Consider the following 20,525-nt stretch of genomic DNA (forward strand, 5'->3'; position numbering starts at 1 on the left):
AGGTCAGATAAAGGGATTTAAGATTGTCTAGTAGACACCCAAGGGGTGAATCTGCAAGAATGGAGGACCCAGATCCCATGGTGGAGACTGACACAGCAAAGCCAGTGTCCAGGGTGTCCCAAGGTCACAGACTAGTCAACTGGAGATGAGAAGGCAGAACAATGATGTGGTCATCACACAAGCATCAGTGTGTGCTAGGCAAAAGCCTGACATCAGAAATTTCAAGAGTGAGAGTGAGCACGAAGAGGAACCTCAACCCTGAGAGAGAATCTCCACCATAAAGATCAGGGCCCCACCATCAGATAAGGTCAACTAAGGGGGACAGTCATAACTGTAAAAGTCATGGATGGGGGAGCACCCATTCCTCAACCATCTAGAGGGTACCGGACCATCAGCGATCACATCTCAGGTCAGCAGAAGAGTGTTTAAGCTGACCTAGGGGAAAACTCACCAATCTGAAGGTCGGTGGTGTAGTGGAGAGTGTCTGGGAAAATGGAAGGTGAGATCAGCATCTGGGGGTCTGGGTCAATTGATGGGATTCCACTCATCTAAACAGCAGTAGAAGAGCCCATCTGAGCCATGGCACTAATGTAAGACCCCAGAAACCACTCTGGATGTCGGAACTCACATAAGAGAGTTTGTTAAGCAAACAGGCAGAGTGTCTCCCTGTAGGGTAAGAGAGAAAATTAGAGGAAAAGAGAGAGAGCATGTACACAAGAGAGAGTGAAAGCCAGGAGGAGAGAGCATGAAAGCAAGGAAGAGAGAGAGAGAAAATGGCAGGCGAGCTATTCTTAAGTAGTGGAATTTTGTGGTCTAACGAGGGGCCAATAACGAAGAAGGATACTTGAAGGCTGATTGATGAACCAATAGCTAGCTAGGATGTTCACAGATAGACAAGCTAGGTTGTAAGTTGGGAGGCAGAGAAATGGCTGTAATGTAAAAGGGGGGGAGCAGCTTTATATTGTATTATACATTTGGCATTTTGATAGAGATTGAGTTGTATCTGTAGATCACAGGGGATATTGTGGACACCTTAACAGCATTGATTTTTCCAACCTAAGTATGTGGGATATCTTTCCCCATTTTTGAGTGTCTTCTTTTATTTTTCAAATTCATGTTTTAGAGTTTTTATAATAGAGACCTTTCACCAATGGCCAAATTTATTTTCAGATAATCTTTTTAGGTATTGGAAATGGTATTGATTTATTGATTTCCATTTCATATAAATGGCTTTTGACACTTATTAATGCTACTGATATCTGTGTGTTGATTTATATTGAGTGACTATTATAAATTTGTTCATTAGCTGAAGTAGTTTTTGAAAGTGTTTGGGTTCTATTGTATGTAAGATCATCTCATGTGCAATGTGAGTTTGACTTTCTCTTGCCCAATTTGACAGCTCTTTATTTCTTTCTCTTGCTCAGATTAGTCATAGCACTGGAACCACTTCTTGCTACTAATTTCTGTTTTAGTCAGACTTTCATCACTGTGACCAAAATACCCAACAAGAACAACTTAGAGGAGGAAAGGTTCATTCAAGCCCATGATACCGTGTCTCAGTTCACAGAAGGCTACTGTGTTGCTGTGAGTTCAGGAAGAAGTGGAACAACACTGGGGAAGGACAGGTTGGAGGGAATCTGCTCTCCTCATTGCAGCAAGGAAGAAGAGAGACAGTCAAGGAGGGAGTGACCTTCAGGGATGATGCCCCACTGAGGGCATGACTGCAGCCACTCTGCTCCTCCAGTCATTCCCTACCTTCTCACAGCTGTCAGTCATTCATTCCATTCAAACTAGGGAGCACAGAGAAGGTTAGAGCTCTGAATCCAGTCATTTCACTGCTGAATATTCCCACATCAACACAGGAGAGTTTGGGGGACATTTCATATCTCAAACACAACAAAGGACACCCATTTGTGAAACTAGATCAGAGCTGGACAAAGATGGATTATCAAAGGAAGTGTCCACATTGTGAAAATTACCCATTGACTTAAAAATTCCTGGTTGCTAGCAGTAAGAAAGCAGATAAATATATGACACCTGGGAGCCCCAGGAGCTTGTCCGTATGAAGAATTTCTCCAAACCATGAAGGTGGAAATAAGTGTGAGGGAAAAGAGATTTAGGTCTAGTAACATATTTAGATACATTAAAAATGAATTGCTTAGTGATAAGAAATTAAACATTCTGCATTCCAGCATATCCTTCAAGAACAAATTGACCATTTTTTTCATATATTTGTTGATTGGTTGTATTCCTTCTTCCATGAAGTGTCCGTTCAGTTCCTTAACCCATTTATTGATTGGAATTTTTTTGGTATTAAGTTTTTTGAGTATTTTATATATCCTAGAGATTACTGCTTTATCTGAAGTGCATGTAATAAAGATTTTCTCCCAATCTATAGGCTCTTTCTTCACATTGATTGTTTCTTTTGCTGAAAAGAGACTTTTCTGTTTGTATCCATCCCATTTATTGATTCTTCATTTAACTTCTTGGACTTTTGGGGTATTTTTAAAGAAGTCATTTTTAAAGATGAAGAATTGGGCCTACGTTTCCTTCTGGTAGTCTCAAGGTCTCTGTTCTAGTGACTGTCTTTGATCCACAGTGAGTTGAATTTCATGCAGAAATAATTTTGTTACATGTGGCTTTCCATTTTTTCCCAGTACCATTTGTAGAATAAGCTATCTGTTCTCCACTGAATGTCTCTGCACCTTTGTTAACTATGATGTACCTGTATTTATGTGGGATTGTCTCTGTGTCTTCTATTCTGTACCATTGATCTACTTGTCTGTTTTGGTGCCAATATCATGATGTTTTTGTGAATTTGTACAACCATTATGGAAAGCAGTATAGAGATTCCTCAGAAAACTTGGAATGGAAACACAATTTGACCCAGTTATCTGACTCCTCAGTTTATTCCCAAGGACTTAAAATAAACATACTATAGTGAGAGAACCACATCAATGTTTATAGCAGCTCAATTTACAATAGCTAAACTATGGAACAAAACGAGATGCCCTTCAACAGATGAATGAATAAAGAAAATGTATTACATATGTAGAAAGGAATATTACTCAAGTTCTAGAGAAGAATGAAATTCTAGCATTTGCTGGCAAATGGATGGAGTTAGAGAATATCATGCTAACTGAAATAAGCCAAACCCCCAAAACCAAAGGCCAAATGTTTTCTCTGATAAGCAGAAGGTAATTCACAATAAGGGGTGGGGAGATAGGGAAGAATAGAGTTACATTATATTAGGTAGAGATGAGTGAAGGGAGGGTAGGGATATGGGGGGAGGAATGATAGTAGAGTGAAATGGACATTATTACCTCATGTTCATATATGATTGCATGACCAATGTGATCCTGTAATGTGTATGATCAGGAGGATAAGAGATTACACTCTATGTACAAGCTACCAAAATGTATAAATGCATTCTAATGTTATGTACAATTAATTAGAACAAATATAATAAAAAAAGAAAAAATCAACAATGAAGACTATTTAAAGAAATGCTCACTCTAAAAGAGGGTGCAGTGGTAACACATTCCCTGTAGGATAACTTCCCACTCTCCTGAGAATTAAGACCATTAAGACCATTATACTTTTATGAGAGATATTCACATGAAAAACTGTGTTGAGCTTTTGTTAGGAAAGCAGATTAGAACAGAACATGTCTAATAAGGTAACTCAACATTTCAGTGAATATTTTTGGGATAGATCCAGGAAATCTGATCACTGTGTTATTCAACATCTGTACACTGCAGAATTCCTCAGCCTGTAATCACACTTTCTGCTCAACACCCTAAATCTGGGTGCAGTCTCCAGTGAGTCTTCTCAGGGTGCATGTGGGTGCTAGTTGTTGAATCTGGAAAGTCAGCCCAGGAGCAATCCAGTGTTTATGCAGAGTAGACATGTAGGTATTGAAGTCCTGGCAGAAACAGCAGAGTGCCAAAGCTCAGGAGAGGGATAAACTGCTATTTTACCTTTTCTGATGCAGCCTGACAAGAGGAGGGTGCCCCTGACAAAGAGGGAAGCACCAATGAGGAACAACACAGAGGGAGAGCAGTGTCTGGTGAGCCTCAGCAGAATTTCTTAAACTGCAGATCAAAATCCATATCCTCTATTCTCGAGAACCTCGATTTTTTTACTTCACTTCTGGGGAACCGGCAGCTAGTTTAGCAGATGACATCATAAATTGAAGTTCCCATTAATTATCCAATCATATCAAAACTAAAAATTCACGGGGTATAAGGGAGAGAAAAGAAGAATGCCCACTCTAGACAAAGAATAAGAATTAATGACTGGTGAGAAGATGATCCACACAGAAGTCTTAGACTTGCTTTGGACAGGGAGTACATGTTTCTAGCCATAAAGGTTTTCTGACTGAACTCCCCACAAGCACCATGACAGTCATCAGGCATGGAGGAAGCTCACTAAAGTCTAGCTACCCCAACAACCCAGGCTACCCAGCAAGTCCCAGCAGACCAGTGCAAATACCTAAGTCTAGTGTAAAAATCACCATTGCCACGATGTGCATATAATTATGCTTCATATTTTTGGACTAGAATAAATAAGCAAATAAGAATTGTGCAAAAACTTACAGTTTACATGTTTGTAATAAGATCAGGGTTTTAAAATTCTGTTTCCAGGCAAAACAGAACCTCAAATCTTGACTCAAGAGCAGAAAGGGGCTGATAGCTGGGAAACACCCAGTAACTATTGCACCCATGTGCACCACAAACCATTTGGGATTAGAAATAAGAGTCAACCAACACTGAAAAATGCAGGAAAGTGTATAAAAAGAGACAAAGGTGCTCACCAGGGCAAGGATTGTTTTAGTGGCTCTAGACTCAGGGGAGGACCGGTGGGTGCTGGCCTTATGAATGTGCTTCATTCTTTGCTTGTGCCTATGCAGGATGAGCACCATGGAGCTGCTGGACCAAAGCATAAGGCCCACACACACAGCATCAGGGACTGTTAAAAATGCTGCCAAGAATGACCCTGTAGTTGTGTCAGGATGAGTAGCAGAACAGTATCCAACATCTTTTATGTTTGTCACACTTGCATTGCTCCATTTTCCAGTTATATAAATAAGATTAAAAGTATTCATAAGCATGTAGAGTATCCAGCTCAGGGACATGGAGGAACCAATGTACCTGGGAGATTTGACTTTAAGGTCTGCCCACCTGGAGTCCCCAGGACTTATCTTTATGGCTTGGAAGATACTCAGAAGGCTGGTGCTGACAAGGGACACACCCCTGCCCACTCTGTGAACATAGAAAAGCAGCTTGCATCCAATATCACTGTAGAAAACTTTCACTCCAAAACTTTCTACTGTCTGGGGAACTCCCCTACACAGGAGGCTTAACAAGTTGGCCACAATCAAGTGCTGAAGAATCATGTCTGTGTATCTTACCCTGCACCCAGTGAAATAAAGAACCAGGTAATGGAGGAGAAGAGAGGAATTGCCCAGAGCTCCAACCACAGTCTGTGACAGGAAGATGATTCCAATAGCCACATCAATGGCTGCCAGTTTCCTGCTGTCCCAGCTGGAATGCCCTGCAAGGGAAGAGGAGTCCTGGGCTTCATATGTCTTGTCAACCAAGAACCAGCATTTCCCACTCTATGGGGTTTCCACTGTAAATGAACATGCTTTTCTTTTACTGGCAGGATTTGATGAGGTTTGTGTGAATCTTCAAATGCGTGAATTACATATAACATCCTCCTATGAAGGCAGCACATTGCAACATAAGGCAGGTTATTAGGTGACTTTTCACAATGACCAGAACTTGTTCGTTCAGAAAGGAAACATGTGTCTACATTTATGCCCAGATTAGGGGAATTGAGGGGACTGCAGTCTGGCTGAGTGACAAGAGTCAGTGCAGGGAACCACCAGACCTCCATAAGAGTCGTAAAGTGGGGTTCTTCAAACAATCCTTTTCTGTATTTTTTTTTCTAAATTCCTATTACCTTCTAAACTGTGGGTTAATTAAGCTTTCATTGCAATGTGTTTCCATATGCTTGGAAAGCATACTTTAATAGGACAATGTCAATTATGACAACATGGACATTTTTTATTAATTCAGATGCTCTGATGGAACTATAATCCAGCAGGCACCTCTCTAATCGTGAGTTATGTTCATAGAGCCCTCGCATTAGGACAGCTACCACAGGACCCACTTGGTTTCATGTTAGGAACACCCAAGTTTCCCCATACCATGTGCTAAGCTTTGTGACATAAAGCATCAATACTGCAGGGTGGTAGCAGCATAATTGATAATTTCAGAGGACACACTCTGAAGTGTGATCAATACCTGAGTTCGGTAAAACTGTAAGCAAGGAATCAAGGTGGGTGACTGATATCACAATAGGAGCCATATAGACACACTGTTATAGATACAGAATAAAGTCTTGTGCATTCAAAATATTGAAATAGCAGATTTTGAGTTGTCATTAAAATACATACATTCAGCAAACATTGTTTAAAGAGAATTAGGCTGATAAAATTGAGCAGAAGGTGAAGATGTTTACCATATATCTCTGCACACTCATGTCATACTCCACAATGAAATTCCTAAACCAGAGGATGTATATGATTCAATGAGGAGAATATTTTTTAATAGGTGAAATCAAGATCTATGGATAATATGTGGTGTTGGAAATGCACAATTATTATATTCAAATTTACTTATAAATTTCTTATTACTTCAAGAGGGAAATGGCCTGAAAAATTCATAGACAACAGATGGTTTCAGGATTGGTACTATGATTATCTCCACAAGCTGCACCATGCCCAGAGTAAGAGAAAAGGTTCTATTCAAGCATCACCATGGAGATCACTTTCCACACAGTATTAGAAATTCCTGTAAGTTCTTCCTACTTTGTGCAACAAGGTTGCAGATTTTTTTTCAATTGTTATTATTTATTTATTTATTGTATAAGTATTTATTGATACCTATTATGTTTCAGATAATTTTCCTGTCAACAAGATAATGGACATTGAACAAGTAATGAAAATGCCAAAAAAACAAAAAAATTGAAAATTATGGGTCACAATTTTAAATCATAAAGCAAGATGTTGTGGGAAATATAAAAAGTATAAAACAATATTCCATATTCTTTGTGATCTTGCAATTCAAATAAGGGTATAAAATTTATATACAAATAACTATAATCTTGCAGATATTTTTGGCCCAATTCAAGAAATCCAGAAAATTAGCATAGTTTCTGTAAGGGAGATTAAGCCATCTACTGATTTTAAGGTCAACTTGAAAATTGGTGTAGTCTAGTTCTGCACCCAGTGTTGGTGAGAATCATTGTATATTCAACTAGGCTGCAGGATCTGTATCTCCATTGCTTTTCACTGCTACCCCATGCCCCATGAGTTATTCTGCTTTCTGTGGCTCTAGTTCAATCAGGTTCAATGCAGAATCCTCTGTTTTGAGGCATTCCCTTACCCAGACTCTTAAGTAGGTCTTTTCTGACAGATGCTGCTCTCAGACTGAAAAATATTCACCAGGCTTTTTCTCTTCTCCAGGATGTTGATGTCAGTGCAGAGGCTTCTGTGACCAGGACGCATGGTACAGGGAGGCAGCCAGCTCCTGAGATATGGGTCTGTGACTCTGTGACCTCACCTCCCCTGGGACCTGCAATTATCACTGTGCCTGTAGCAGCAATGGGCTGCAGGCATGGGGAGCTGAGGACACTTCTGAGAACTTTCTCCCCTGGTAAAACTTTTCAAAAATAATTATGTTTCTTTTTGTCATCTCTTCAGTGCATGCAGGAGTGTTCAGAGGTGCTCCTACTTATTCATGATCCCTGGAGGCAGACAGTAATATGCTGGGGAACAGTCAATACTGTGGTCTAATATGCGAGGGGTTGGCAGCCCCACTGCATTCATTGTTTCCCATACTTACTTGCTTCCTATTCCTCATTTACCAAAGTAAAACTCTCATTTTACCTACTAGTAGAGAAATGGAAAGAGACAAAACACCTGTGAAGGATTTTAAAATTCACACAATTGAAAGGAGAGCATGATGATAACAATAAACTCTGGTCATCCTTCAACGCAGCTGGACAAGTACAAGTCCATTCATCATCACTCATTCACATAACTCAGTGCCGCTTAAGATGAAAAATTTTCAGGGGAATATACTTTACCAATGTTGATCACATTACTGACAGGAGGGATTCATACAAGGAGTAGAGAATGCTCTAAATGGTCCCTCAGAATCAACAGTAGCAGCATCAGATGGTTTGTGGGGCATAAATTGCTGAGCACAAAAAGGGAGTGCTTTCCGACATTCCTAATTCCTCCAATCCAAAAAAACATTCTATTTACAATAAGAACTTAAAAATTGCCAGTAAATGAATGGAGCTGGAGAATATCATTCTAAGAGAAATAAGCCAATTCCCCCAAACCAAAAGTCTAATATTTTCTCTAAAATGTGGATGCTAATTCAGAGTGGGGGCTAGGGAAGAATAGAGTTACATTAGACTAGGTAGAGGTGAGTGAAGGGAGGGGATGGGAAGGAGAGTAGAATGAATCAGACATTATTACTTCATGTACACATGTAATTATATGACTGGTGAGATTTTACCTCATATATTACCAGAAGAATAAAAAATTATACTCTACTGTCATTATTACTAATTAGAACAAATAAAAGTTTTAAAAAATAAAAGAAGCAAGTATAAAAGGAAGTGGTATGGCTGGGGAGTCTGAATATAATAATGCCACAATTTCAACATAAAATTTTTTTTCTGTGAGCTCTCCCACTTACATCAAGACTTGTGGTAGGGCAGTGCAGTGGTTGGGGCAGGGATTCTACATGGTGTGAGGAGAAGGCATGAGAAAGAGGACACAGGGACATGGCAGGGGACAAGACAGGGAAGCAGTTCCTGGGAAGCAGAGGAAGAGCAGGAGAGGAGGAGTAAGAGGGGAAAGAAATGGAGGTGGAATGCAGAAGTCAGCACATGGCTGGGCTTGAGCACACAGGGAGAGAAGTGTTAATGGATATTAAGGATCAATTTGGTTCTAGAGATTGGGGTGATGTTTTCCTGGGGTGAAGGGGCTTCTGGAGGTGTGGCCTAAGAGAACTGAAGACCTGTTTTGTTAATAAACAGGGTTGAGGGGAAGACATGAATATAAGAGGCATTTGATGTCCTGGATTTAAGTACAGGCTATAAGCAAAGTGGTTAAAGAGGAGGCAGAGCCTGGGGAGATAGTGGGTCTTGAAGAGAGGCAATTTAGAAACAGTGCAATGAAGGAGCCAGAATGGGGTGTGTTGCGAGAACCAAGGAGGCCAAAAGAACCATGAATAGCAAGAGGAACAGGAGAAAGATCAAGTTACAAGATGGACTCTATACGAGGGTTCAAGACTCAGTATGAGGACACATTGCCCCATCCATGTGGCATAGCTGGAGGACCTACGAAGACACCATTGAGACCAAAGAATGTGTCTTGACTTACAGCACACACACATTAAAGAGAGAACTGCACACCCAGGAGATAAATGGAGGAGGATGGGGTTGGTAGGGATGGGTTTGGGATTGAATTGGGAGTTGAGGATACCCAGTCACGGTTCAGAATTAAGGAACTCCATCCTTGTTTTTTGCTCCAGTATTTTCATGTCTCTCCAAGTCTTAGTGTTCATTATTGAGTCTTAGAGCATTCCCTGCCACCCACCTCTCTGGTCTGTCATGCCTTCACCATATTCTCTCTGGGCAGTGGAGGGGTCAGAGGTCACTCTCTGGCTCTTTCCTACCACCTTCCTCCTCTGCCTCTTTTCCTATCTTGTAGCCTTAAGAACTCCCAGGATATTTCTACCTTACCTGTAGACTTTAATACATTTGGCTGTTGAAAACTTTTGTCTTAACACAATGTGGAGGCCATGGTTAAAGGAAGGCCAGATCCCCTTCTTGATCAGGTGATTATCAAAAGAACAACTAACTGGGCTCTCACACACGTGCCCACAGGGCACCTGACCAAATTCCCTGAGGACCAGGTTCAGACAAGGGAGAGTCCCTGAAGTCCAGGGCCCATGGAATTGTTCACATCAGTCAATGCACAGACTGGGGAGAGCACAGAGCACTGGGGAGACCTGGAAACCCCACCCTGATTACCCTTCTCAAGCCATCCCCATCTTGCTGTCACCAGGTCGCTAGGAAAAATTCTGTCTGTTCCCGTGGCACCTGCTCTGCACTGCAGCTGTAAGTAGAGGATTCTGCAGTTATTCTATACAGAGGTCAGTGGATTGTGTCTTTCCATCATCTCTGAATCAAAGAGAACACAACCTCATTGTCCCCTGTTCTTTAATCCCTGGTGAACATTAGGTCTCCAGAAATTTTCCTGCTCTTTCCTATCTGTTACTTCAGCTCATGGTCACCCTCTCCTTTTATCATCTGTGCCTGTGACCATGGCCAACTTTCTCATGCCAGACACAAATGACTCATTCATTCAGTTTCTTTGCCCATCCTGCTCTATTGTGCCCTGGAACACACAGTGCACTTAGGACACTCCTCACATTTTACCCCATGTGCACCCCACCACTGCCATCTCTCCCTATTCCACTCTCTGCAACACCTGACCCTGCCCTCTGCACCTCTGCATCATCCTGCCCTACCTCTCATCTCCACTCTCTCACACCACTCACTGTCATGCCCCACTCTTCAGTTTTCTCATCACACTGCCCAGATTGACAGAAGTCATTGTCTGTGTAAATGCTGTGTGTGTGTGAAACACTTTCCTGGTGTGGTTTGGTGGACTTGGAAGGAATATGAAGAAAGTGCATGACCACCCTTTCTCTGGTATTCATGGACTTGCTGATATGCAAAAGTTTATTTATGTGCAGAGTTACCAAGCTGTGCCCACACCAGCTGACACTTGTTCTGTGTTCACTTGTGAGTGTAGCAGGGCTTCACTTCATGCTTCGAGCAGAGCCCTGCTGCTCTGCCACTGGAGCACATCTGATAATGGACATCTTCCCTCTTTCTTTCTCTTCTCCATCCTAACCATGGGGGAAGCCAGATTAGTCTCATTCACATCCAAGGTCAAGTTATGTTCCTCAGGCCATGGACACAAGAATGAGGGAATGCAGACTCTGGGCGTGCTGGAGGATGAAGAAATGACTGTCTCTACAGCCACAAATGATTCATGACTCCTGACAGGGCAGAGGTGGGGTGCAGCCTTTTGCTTCCCCTTTAAAAGCCCATGGTCTCCCTGGCAGTGGGTCACACAGCCTCTGGAACAGAAAAGCCTGTGTTTCTACGTTGCCAGCAAAGCAAGAAATGTGTTTTCTTGCTTTTGCTCAAAACTTTGTCCACATTATTGAATTGGTATTGAATTAGACCAAGGGTAGGACTCAACTGTTGGTATCAAATGTACATGAATGTGATTGTGAGTGGGAAATGAGTGTGTGTAGGTCTATAATTGAATTATTAGAATATATGAGTACATACTGTGGTTTACATATTGATTTAAATGTGGAAATGCATTTGACTGTGTGTTTTCAAACCTGTTGCTCTATTCAATGATATGTAAATAAAGTGGACACTGAAGAATTAGCCTAACCCAGTGATATTGGCAGGTCAAGGAGAGACATAAGCAACATAGGTGATACTGACATTTGTAAATGTATGGAATGGATGTTTAGCATGGAAGTTCCATTTCTTTAAATCCTCCTCTGCCCTTCTCTGGCTCCTCCAAGGATTAGATACACTCACATGATCCCACTGCTACCTGGGTCCTAGTCAGTATTGTATAAAAAGCAGATTTCTTGGTGAACATGTTCACTTTGCCATTAGACATCATTAAGCAGAAACCAGGAGGTGGACTGAAGGGGAAAATCAGCCTTACCCAGTTGAGGTCCTGCATTTGCCTTTAGCTACTGATCAGTGGTCTTTAAGACCTTAAAATCTCATTCCTGAGAGGAGTGGCTGTGTTTGCCTGAGGGCTTAGTTACCAGATGCTTTAATGATGTTAATTGTGCAGAGTTTGGCAACCTCCAGTGAATATGCAGCCTCAGAAGGAGTTGAGGCTAAAATCAATCATGTGGACACAGTGTGACAGGCTCCTGGAGAAAGCTCTGGGGACCAAGGCTTAGGTGAGCTGCACTAATTCACAGTATCCAGAAGTGTTTTCTCACAGTGCCTCTGTGATCCCACAGGAAGGAGGATGAGGAGCTGCAATTTGGGACCCTCACCTGAACTCTGACTATCAGCTTCTTCCCTGGGCTGACTGCTATCTGTAACCTTTCCCTGTAGTGAACCACAGCCAGGAGCCTAGTGGTTTTCTGTGAATGTCATGTGTACTTCTAGGGAGTTAATGAAATCAGGGTTGATTTGGGAACTCTCAGACTCACAGAAAGGTGCAAAGTTAATGTTGCTTTTTGTGTCCCATGTCCATTAAATAGTTCATTTGATCTGAAATCCTTACAAAAGGAGGATATATATGAAGGTCAATTTTGTGGGGCAAAAGAATAATTGATGTTTCACCATGAAATTGTACATTTCTTCCCTAGTTACTACTTATTGCATAGTCCCCTAATTTTCTGTGTGAAAGTATGTCTAAGAATTCTGAACAGTCTTCATTGCTACTGGATTAAGATGGTAACTTTTGCTAATAGGATACTTCAGGTATATGAGATAATTTGCAGGCTGATCTTCAAATGCTGATGAATTTATTTGTCAGAGACTGCTGTAATAAGCAGCTCTCTTCTAGTGATACTGTTCTGATTAGACTTCCTTCCAGTGCTGGGGTAATAGTCAAAAAGTAATTTTTTAAAAAAATTAGTTGTAGATGGACACAATACCTATATTTTATTTATTTATTTTTATATGGTACTCAGAGTCAAACCCTGTGCCTCAAAAGTGCTAGGCAAGTGCTTCACCACTGATCTACTACCCCAGCCCCCATACAGTAATTTTACCTACAGTACTTTCATATCATCATTTCCAAATTAATTCATTCAAATACATCTAAGTCTAGGATTGTCATAACACATGACACTATGTTCTTCCTTTAGCTCCTAACTTATTAGACATACTTCTCAGATGTTTTCTTATTTTAATTTTTATCAGAGTATGTTAAGACACATGAAGGTGAAGATCTGAATGTTAAGAATTAATAAGATTTTAAGCAGACAATCTCAGTAAGTCCCTCATAGTTCAAACCTCAATATTTCCTGAACTTTTCATGAGAGATCTGTTCAGCATTCAGGGATCAAGGGAAAGCAACAACCTCTCCCAAACTCCTCAATACTTATTTTGAAGTCACTAACACAAAACTCTAGTTGCCTCAGTGATTAGCAAGTGGGGAAACAGTTTCTTAGCAATGTACTGTGCTCCCCAAGACTGCACTATCATTGCCTCTACAAGTGAGGTGATAATTGTGGTCCTGTTTCCTGCATGATTAATTACATTATAAATCAATCACCTAAGGTATATAGCACCCTACTCCCACTTGTCAACTACTTCAAAATTAAAAGGCACACTTATAAATATCTCATAGGTCAATAAAGAAAGTACAAGGGAAGTAAATAAAAAGTCCTTTGAACTAAGTGATAATTGAAGCTTATATATCAGACTCTCTGGAATGAAGCAGCACTCAGATGAACTTTTTTAACTTAAAGTACTTGTATCAGAAAGAACCTATAGTAACAATCAAATTATTTTCACATTAAATGGCAGGTTGGAAAAAAATAAGAGTAGGAGCAGAAAAACAGAAGAAATAGAGAAGAAATAATACAGATAAAATTTTATGAAATCAAACAAGTCTAATCAAGAAAAAAAAAACCACAAAAGTTAATATCAATGGAAAGGGAGCTACCAAGATAACCCTAAAAATGCTAAAAGTATATTAAGGTAATATGATTTCATGCCAACATGTGTGATAGCTTACATAACATGGTTTATATTAGAGAATGATCTGTGTGCGGCTGATAAGAAAGTGTGTTTAATCATTGATGGATGAAATATTCTAAAAAGGCTGTTTATGATGTCCAAGTGATCATTTGCATTTTTTAGTTCTATAGCTTCTTTAGTTTTTGTTTGAAGGATCTATCCAGTGGTGACACAGGCAGAGTAAAGTAACCCAATTATATTGTGTTGTGGTCTATTTGATTCTTGAAACTGAGAAGGGTTTGTTTGATATATAAAGATGCTCCACTGTTTGGACCATAAAGTTTTATAATTGTTATGTATTGTTGATGTATAATTCCCTTAAGCAGTAGGAAATGGCCTTCTGCCCTCCTGATTAACATTGACTTGAAGTGCACTTTATCTGATATGATAAAAGCCCCTGCTTGTTTACAAGATCCATATGCATAGTATGTTTTTTTTTTCTTTTTTCTTTTCATTCTATTGTCTTCAGTCTGTGGATGTCTTTGACTATGAGAGAAATCTCTTAGAGACAGTATATTGTTGGGTCTTGTTTTTAATTCAATATGCCAGTCTATGTCTTTCAATTGCTGGGTTCAGGTCATTTATGTTCAATGTTATTCTTGAGAAATGATTTTTGTTCCCTGTCATTTTGATTTATTTTTGGTTTTTAATTTAAATTAGTTTCTGCTCTAGTTGACTATTATTCTAAAGTCATTTGTTGCATTGCTGGTTTACACTTTGATTTTTCATTCGTACATCATGAAATTTTTCTTAAGAATGTTTTGTACAGTAGGCTATCTTGTTGTGAATTCATTTAACTTTTGTTTTCAGGGAAGGTATTTATATCATTGTCAACTCTGAAGCTTAATTTTGCTAGGTATAGTATTCTTGACTGGAATCCATTTTCTTTCAGAGCCTGGTATATAATATTTCAAGACCTTCTAGCTCTGAGGATCTAGGTTGAGAAATCAGCTGAGATCTGGATTGCTGTCCCTTTAAATATTAATTGTCATATTTCTATGACAGCTTTAAATTTCTATCCTTGTTCTCTATGTTAAGCATTTTCATAATACTGTGCCTTGGTGTGGGTCTGTTGTAATTTCATATATTTGGGGTCCTGGAAGTCTCCTGTAATTTATCTTTTATTTAATTAGTTGGTTTGGGAAATTTTCTGACATTATTTCATTGAAAATATTGTGCATTCATTTTTTTTTGTATCTCTGAACCCTCATTTATCCCAATAAATCTTAAATTTGGTCTTTTCAGGTAATGCCATATTTCTTAGAAGTTCTGTCCATGGTCTCTTAACATCTTTTCTCCATGGCCAACTTTGTTTACAAGATCATATATTTTGTTCTTATGGACCAAAACTCTGTCTGCAAAGTGATCTAGCCTCTTGGTGAAGCTTTCCATTGAAGTCTTAATTTGGTTTATTAAAGTCTTTATTTTGAGAATTTCTACTTGAACTTTTTCAGAATCTCTGTCTTTATTGAAGTGATCTTTCACTTCCTGTATTTTTTCTGATTTTGCTCCTTACATTGCCCTTTACTTGACATAGTAGTTTAACTATGTATAATCCAAATTCCTTCTCTGATTTATCTTTTACCATGGTGTCATTGGATTCTATTACTGAAGTATTTTGATTGGTTTAGGGTGATTTTTTCCCCTAGACTTTTTAAAGTTATTTGTGTGTGTACCCATCTAGCATCATGGATCTGAGGTAGTAGAGTTCCTACTCTGTGAACTTGTAGTACCTCTGAAGGTTTCAGTACCTCACTGTTTAAGGGAAAACAGTAACAACAACCAATGCAAACAGTACAGAGCACTAAATCAAATAGTTCCCACTATGATGCTTACAATATTAATTATCACATAAACAGAAATGATGTGATCAGTTATTTCCTACAACAAAAACAGCAAGTCTCCAAATGGTTTGCAATTACAAATCATGGATGTGATGATTATGAGGAAGAAGGAGAGACAATAGAAGTAAAAAAAATAAAGAGGGAAACAGAGAACAACAGAGATTGTCAGCAAAAAGGGAATCAAGGGGAACAAGAAAAAATTAAAAGTAATAATTTTTTAAAAATTATAAATAAAAATAAATGAGTACAGTACTAATATATACTAATCAAACATCCTAGTCCTCAAAAACATGATCCATGAAAAATAACTGGCTTCAAAAATGCTGGAAATAAGAAAAAAACAAATATGTGTATGTATAAATGCCTGCATACCAGTAGGTCACAATTAAACATAGAAAAGGAAAAATGGAAAAAATCTTGAATGAAAGTTAAAGAATTCTTTCCACTCAAGTTCAAAAGAGTCTCAGCTTCTCTTCTCAGTGCACTCTTACTGTTCTCAAAGGAATAACAGACGGGCCACGAGGTCTTACTTGTCACTGAGCTGTGAAACAGTGGGAGAGAAGAATATATATAAAGTGGAGATATAAGTTCCTAACCCTGAAGTCTGGCTTCAGGATGTTTTGTATTTTTCTGCAATTACACATCCACACTACCTCACTTTACATCTGGAGCCCCACAAACATCCTTTCTCTCCAGAGTTGGTAGTTGTCAAATCCAAGCTTCCATAGTCAATTAAGATAAAAAATCTCTTATTCTGTCATGTTTGCTGAGGTCATTCCACCTAAAGTATTTTATTTTAAAAATACCAAAACAAAATAAAAAAAGGAGAGAAAACACAAGAACCCCTTCCACTGTGTGAGTGATGGGATTTTAAATTATTGCAGCTTAAAATTTCTTCAGAAGTAAGGAGGAGTTGTGAAGAAGCCACAGACTCTGATTCCATTGAAAGCACTTTGGAAGAGGAAACAACCAGAAAATAATCAAAAGCGAGTTTTCCTTTCCACTTACCAGGAACCTCTGAGGCTATTTCTGGCACTCTAAGAGAAAAAGAATTTTTACCTTCCTTCACACTTCTCCAAGCCGTGGGTCATCTGGTACTATTGCCTTTTCCAGAAAGAAAAGACCTTAATAACAAAACAAGCTGAAAAGAGACATTCAAAGTTGAAAGCTGCCAGAGTGTAAAAGAACAACTAGGAAAGGTAAGTCTATGTCCTACAATGTATTTTTGCATGTTTATGTTTTGTATTTTGTCCATGGCCAAATGTATTCCATGCATTTTGAAATGAGGCATCCTGTTGTTGTGTGTCACACATTCTCTGACAAGTGGCATTAAAAATTTTTAAGTAGTGTGTGAACTCATTAATTCTGATGATGCTAATTCCCTTAATTCTAAGTTGGTTTTATGATACTGTGTGTTTTGATGCAGAGGTAGCATTTTGAATTATTTTTCAAGATGTAGTATTCATGTGCATTAGTTTAGTGTTTCTAAGTAATATGGGCAGTGATGCTGTACGTACCATGCAGATGATTGCAAAGAAAATGTTTAAATTTGAAGCACCACAGGTTATTTCAAAACAGTGCACATATTTGGTTATTTTCAGTCAAGCTAAACATAACTATTTCACAGTATACTGTATTACATTTAGGTCTTCTATTTGGAATTGATTTTTGTGTAGAGTGACATTATTCTTCAGCATGTGGACAATCAATTCCCCTTTACCCATTAGTTTAAAAAGCTGTCCTTTATCAAGTGCAAGTTCTTGGCATTGCTGTGGAAGATCCATGAGCTATGAATGCTTGGACTTAAGTCTAGGCTCTCTTTTCTGGCCTACTGGTCTGTGTCTCATTTTATGCCAACATCTTACTATTTTGGTTACTACTGCTTTGCAGTGTATTTTGAAGTCAGGTGGCATCATGCCATCTGCCTTGTTCTTTTTGCTCAAGATTGCTTTGAGCATTGTGTTTGAAATAAAAATTTATTTTTTATATAGTTTTGTGAAGTCCAATTGGCATTTTGATAGAGATTAGATTGATTCTGTAGATCACTGGGAATATTGTGGATACCTTAACAGCATTGATTCTTCTAACCTATATACATGTCATGACTTCCCACAATTTGTGAGTCTTCTTTTAATTGTATAACCCATGAATTAGCGTTTTCACCATAGAGAACTTTTACCTCTTTGATCAAATTTAGTTTTAGACAATTTTTGTAGCTATTGGAGGTGGTACTGCTTTTTAAATTTCCTTTTCATATAATTTGACTGACATCTATCAATGATACTCGAGTTTTTGTGTGGTTTTATATTCAGCAACATTTCTAATTTTTTTTTATTAGTTATGGTAGTTTTTGAGAGTCTTTGGGCTTTACTATGTGTATGATTATCTTGTGTACAAACAATGAGTTTGACTTTCTCTTGACCAATTTGACTCCCTTTATTTCTTACTTTTGCTCAGGTTAGTTATAACATTCAAACCAGTTTTTGCTCCCATGTTTTGATTTTGTCAAATTTTCTTTGCTGTGACCAAACACAACCAGAACAATTAAGAGGACATAAAATTCAATTTGGGTCATGGTATCAGAGGTCTGAGTCTACAGAAGGCTGATGCATTGCTGTAGGCTCAAGGTGAAGCAGAGCCACCATACGGGAAGGGTGTGGTGGAGGGAAACTGCTCTTCTCATTGCAGCAAGGAAGCATAAGACAAGGAAGGAGGGAGTAGTCCACAGGGAAGATGCCCCTTCCAGACCATGAATTAAAAACAGTTTGCTTAGTCGTAAGAAATTAGACATTCTGCATTCTTCCATTGACTTGAAGAGCAAATTGACAATGTAGAATGATTAAATGAAATGTTCCCTTAAAAGAGGGTGCAGTGGTCACACTTCCCCCAAAGGATAAGCCCCTGCTCTCCCAGATAATTAAGACCACTATTCCTCCATGATTCATGTTCACATGGAAAACCACTGAGCTTCTGCAGGAAAGGAGATGGTAACAGAGCATGTCTAATAAGCTAACTTGTAATTTCAGTGAACATTTTGGAGATGGACCCAGGAAATCTGGCCATGGTTTTTCTATCATATGCAAACTGTGGAATTCCTCAGCACTTAGTTGGAACTTCTGCTGGGCATCTTAAGGTTGGTTGCAGTCCCATAGAGACTCCTCTCAGGGCTAAGGTGGGTGCTTGTTATTGATGTCTGGAATGTCAGCACAGAAGCCATCAGTGTGCATTCATGGTAGATGTGCAGATGGTGAAGTCTTGGCAGGAATTCCAAAAGCCCAAGACTCAGGATGGGGATACACTGGTATTCCACCTTCACTGGTGCAGCCTGCCAGCATGAGGGAGCCATGACAATGGGAGACAGCACTGAAAAACAGCACAGAGGAAGAGCAGTGCTTTGTGACCCTCAACTGGGCTTATCTTAAGCTGCAGGTCAACAATCTTGTCCTCTATTCTGGAGAGCCTTGAGTTTTCTACTTTATTCCTGGCAATTCCAGCAGCCAGGTTAGCATGAGATGGCATCATAACATGAAGCCCCCATCCATCATCCAGACACTCAAATCAAGAAGAGAAAATTTTCATTTGGGTTTTACTATATGTAAGATCATCTCATGTGTAAACAGTGACCATTTGACTTCCTCTTTTCCAATTTGACTGCCATGTATTTCTCTTGAATCTTCACAATCATGAGGCAGGTGCTGAGATGACTTTGCACAAAAACCAGGAGAACCTGGGCACCCAGAGGTTAAATGTGTGCCTAATTTCATCCTCTCGTTAGGGGTAGAGGGGAATCTTGGAACCAGCTGAGTGGTAACACTACTGTGAGCTACCAACTTCCAGGCAGTTAGTGAGTGGGTTGTACAAATGATTCAGCTCTATATTTACTTTTGTTTCAGAGAGAAGATACCTTAGAGACAGTACTCCAGGAGATGCAGGTGTGCATGTAGCTTTGGTGGGGAGGACTGTTGATACAGGGTTAACAGATGAGGAAGACCCTGTTACAGACTCCGGGCATTTCAGCACACACTACCTCCCTTCCTCAACACAGAGGAGAGCACCTAGGAAGACCAATGTGCACCTCGCACTTGTCCCCTCTGCATCTAGCTTTAATCTAGGGCTGAACTAGCTCACCCATATGCATATATGTATGCCATGTATGTGCATGCCCCAATTAATCTTCATGGATCCATGAGGGGGAAAATGTGTTAAGTGAAAATAGAAGTTATTTAAAGGTTCTTTGTAAGTAGAAGATGTTCGAGACCATAACTCTAGCCTTCACTGAGTGAAAAGGTAACTCACAGAGGAATTGCTAAAACAGAGATCAAATATGTTGGTTTTTAAGGCATCTATAAAAATTGAAACTATTTTTGTGACCAGATTGAAGGCAACAGCTATAGTAGAAACATAGTTCTGATCTTTATGAAGCAGTTCTAATGTTTTTCATCATAGATTTTAGTTGCCTTTCAAATTTTGTCTTAGTACTGACTAAGAATATATGTCAATTGCTATTTGCTATTTAAAAGTTTGTTCTAATTAGTTGCACATGACAGTAGAATGCACTTTGACACATCATATATAAATGGAGTATAATTTCTCATTTTTCTGGTTGTACATGATGTACAACTACACAGCAGTTGTGTAGTCATATATGTACATAGGATAATAATGCCTAATTCATTCTACTGTCCTTACTTCCCTAATACCCACTCCCTTTCCTTCACTCTCCTCTACCTAATTTAAAGCAATTCTATTCTTCCCTAGACCCCCCATACACATTTATTGTGA

General features: G+C 39.3%; 1 protein-coding gene across 1 annotated transcript; it reads right to left on the bottom strand.

Annotated features, from left to right (window-relative positions):
• Positions 1–4,594: 4,594 nt before the first annotated feature.
• Positions 4,595–7,576, bottom strand: LOC306648551 (vomeronasal type-1 receptor 4-like; the record flags this gene model as incomplete). The annotated part of the gene is made up of 2 exons (XM_079118727.1): positions 4,595–5,556; positions 7,483–7,576. The coding sequence occupies 2 exons, from the start codon at positions 7,574–7,576 to the stop codon at positions 4,595–4,597; spliced, it is 1,056 nt and encodes a 351-aa protein (XP_078974853.1).
• Positions 7,577–20,525: the final 12,949 nt, after the last annotated feature.

Source organism: Sciurus vulgaris (genome assembly GCF_902686455.1).
Source record: "Sciurus vulgaris genome assembly, chromosome: 17".
Classification (NCBI taxonomy): domain Eukaryota; kingdom Metazoa; phylum Chordata; class Mammalia; order Rodentia; family Sciuridae; genus Sciurus; species Sciurus vulgaris.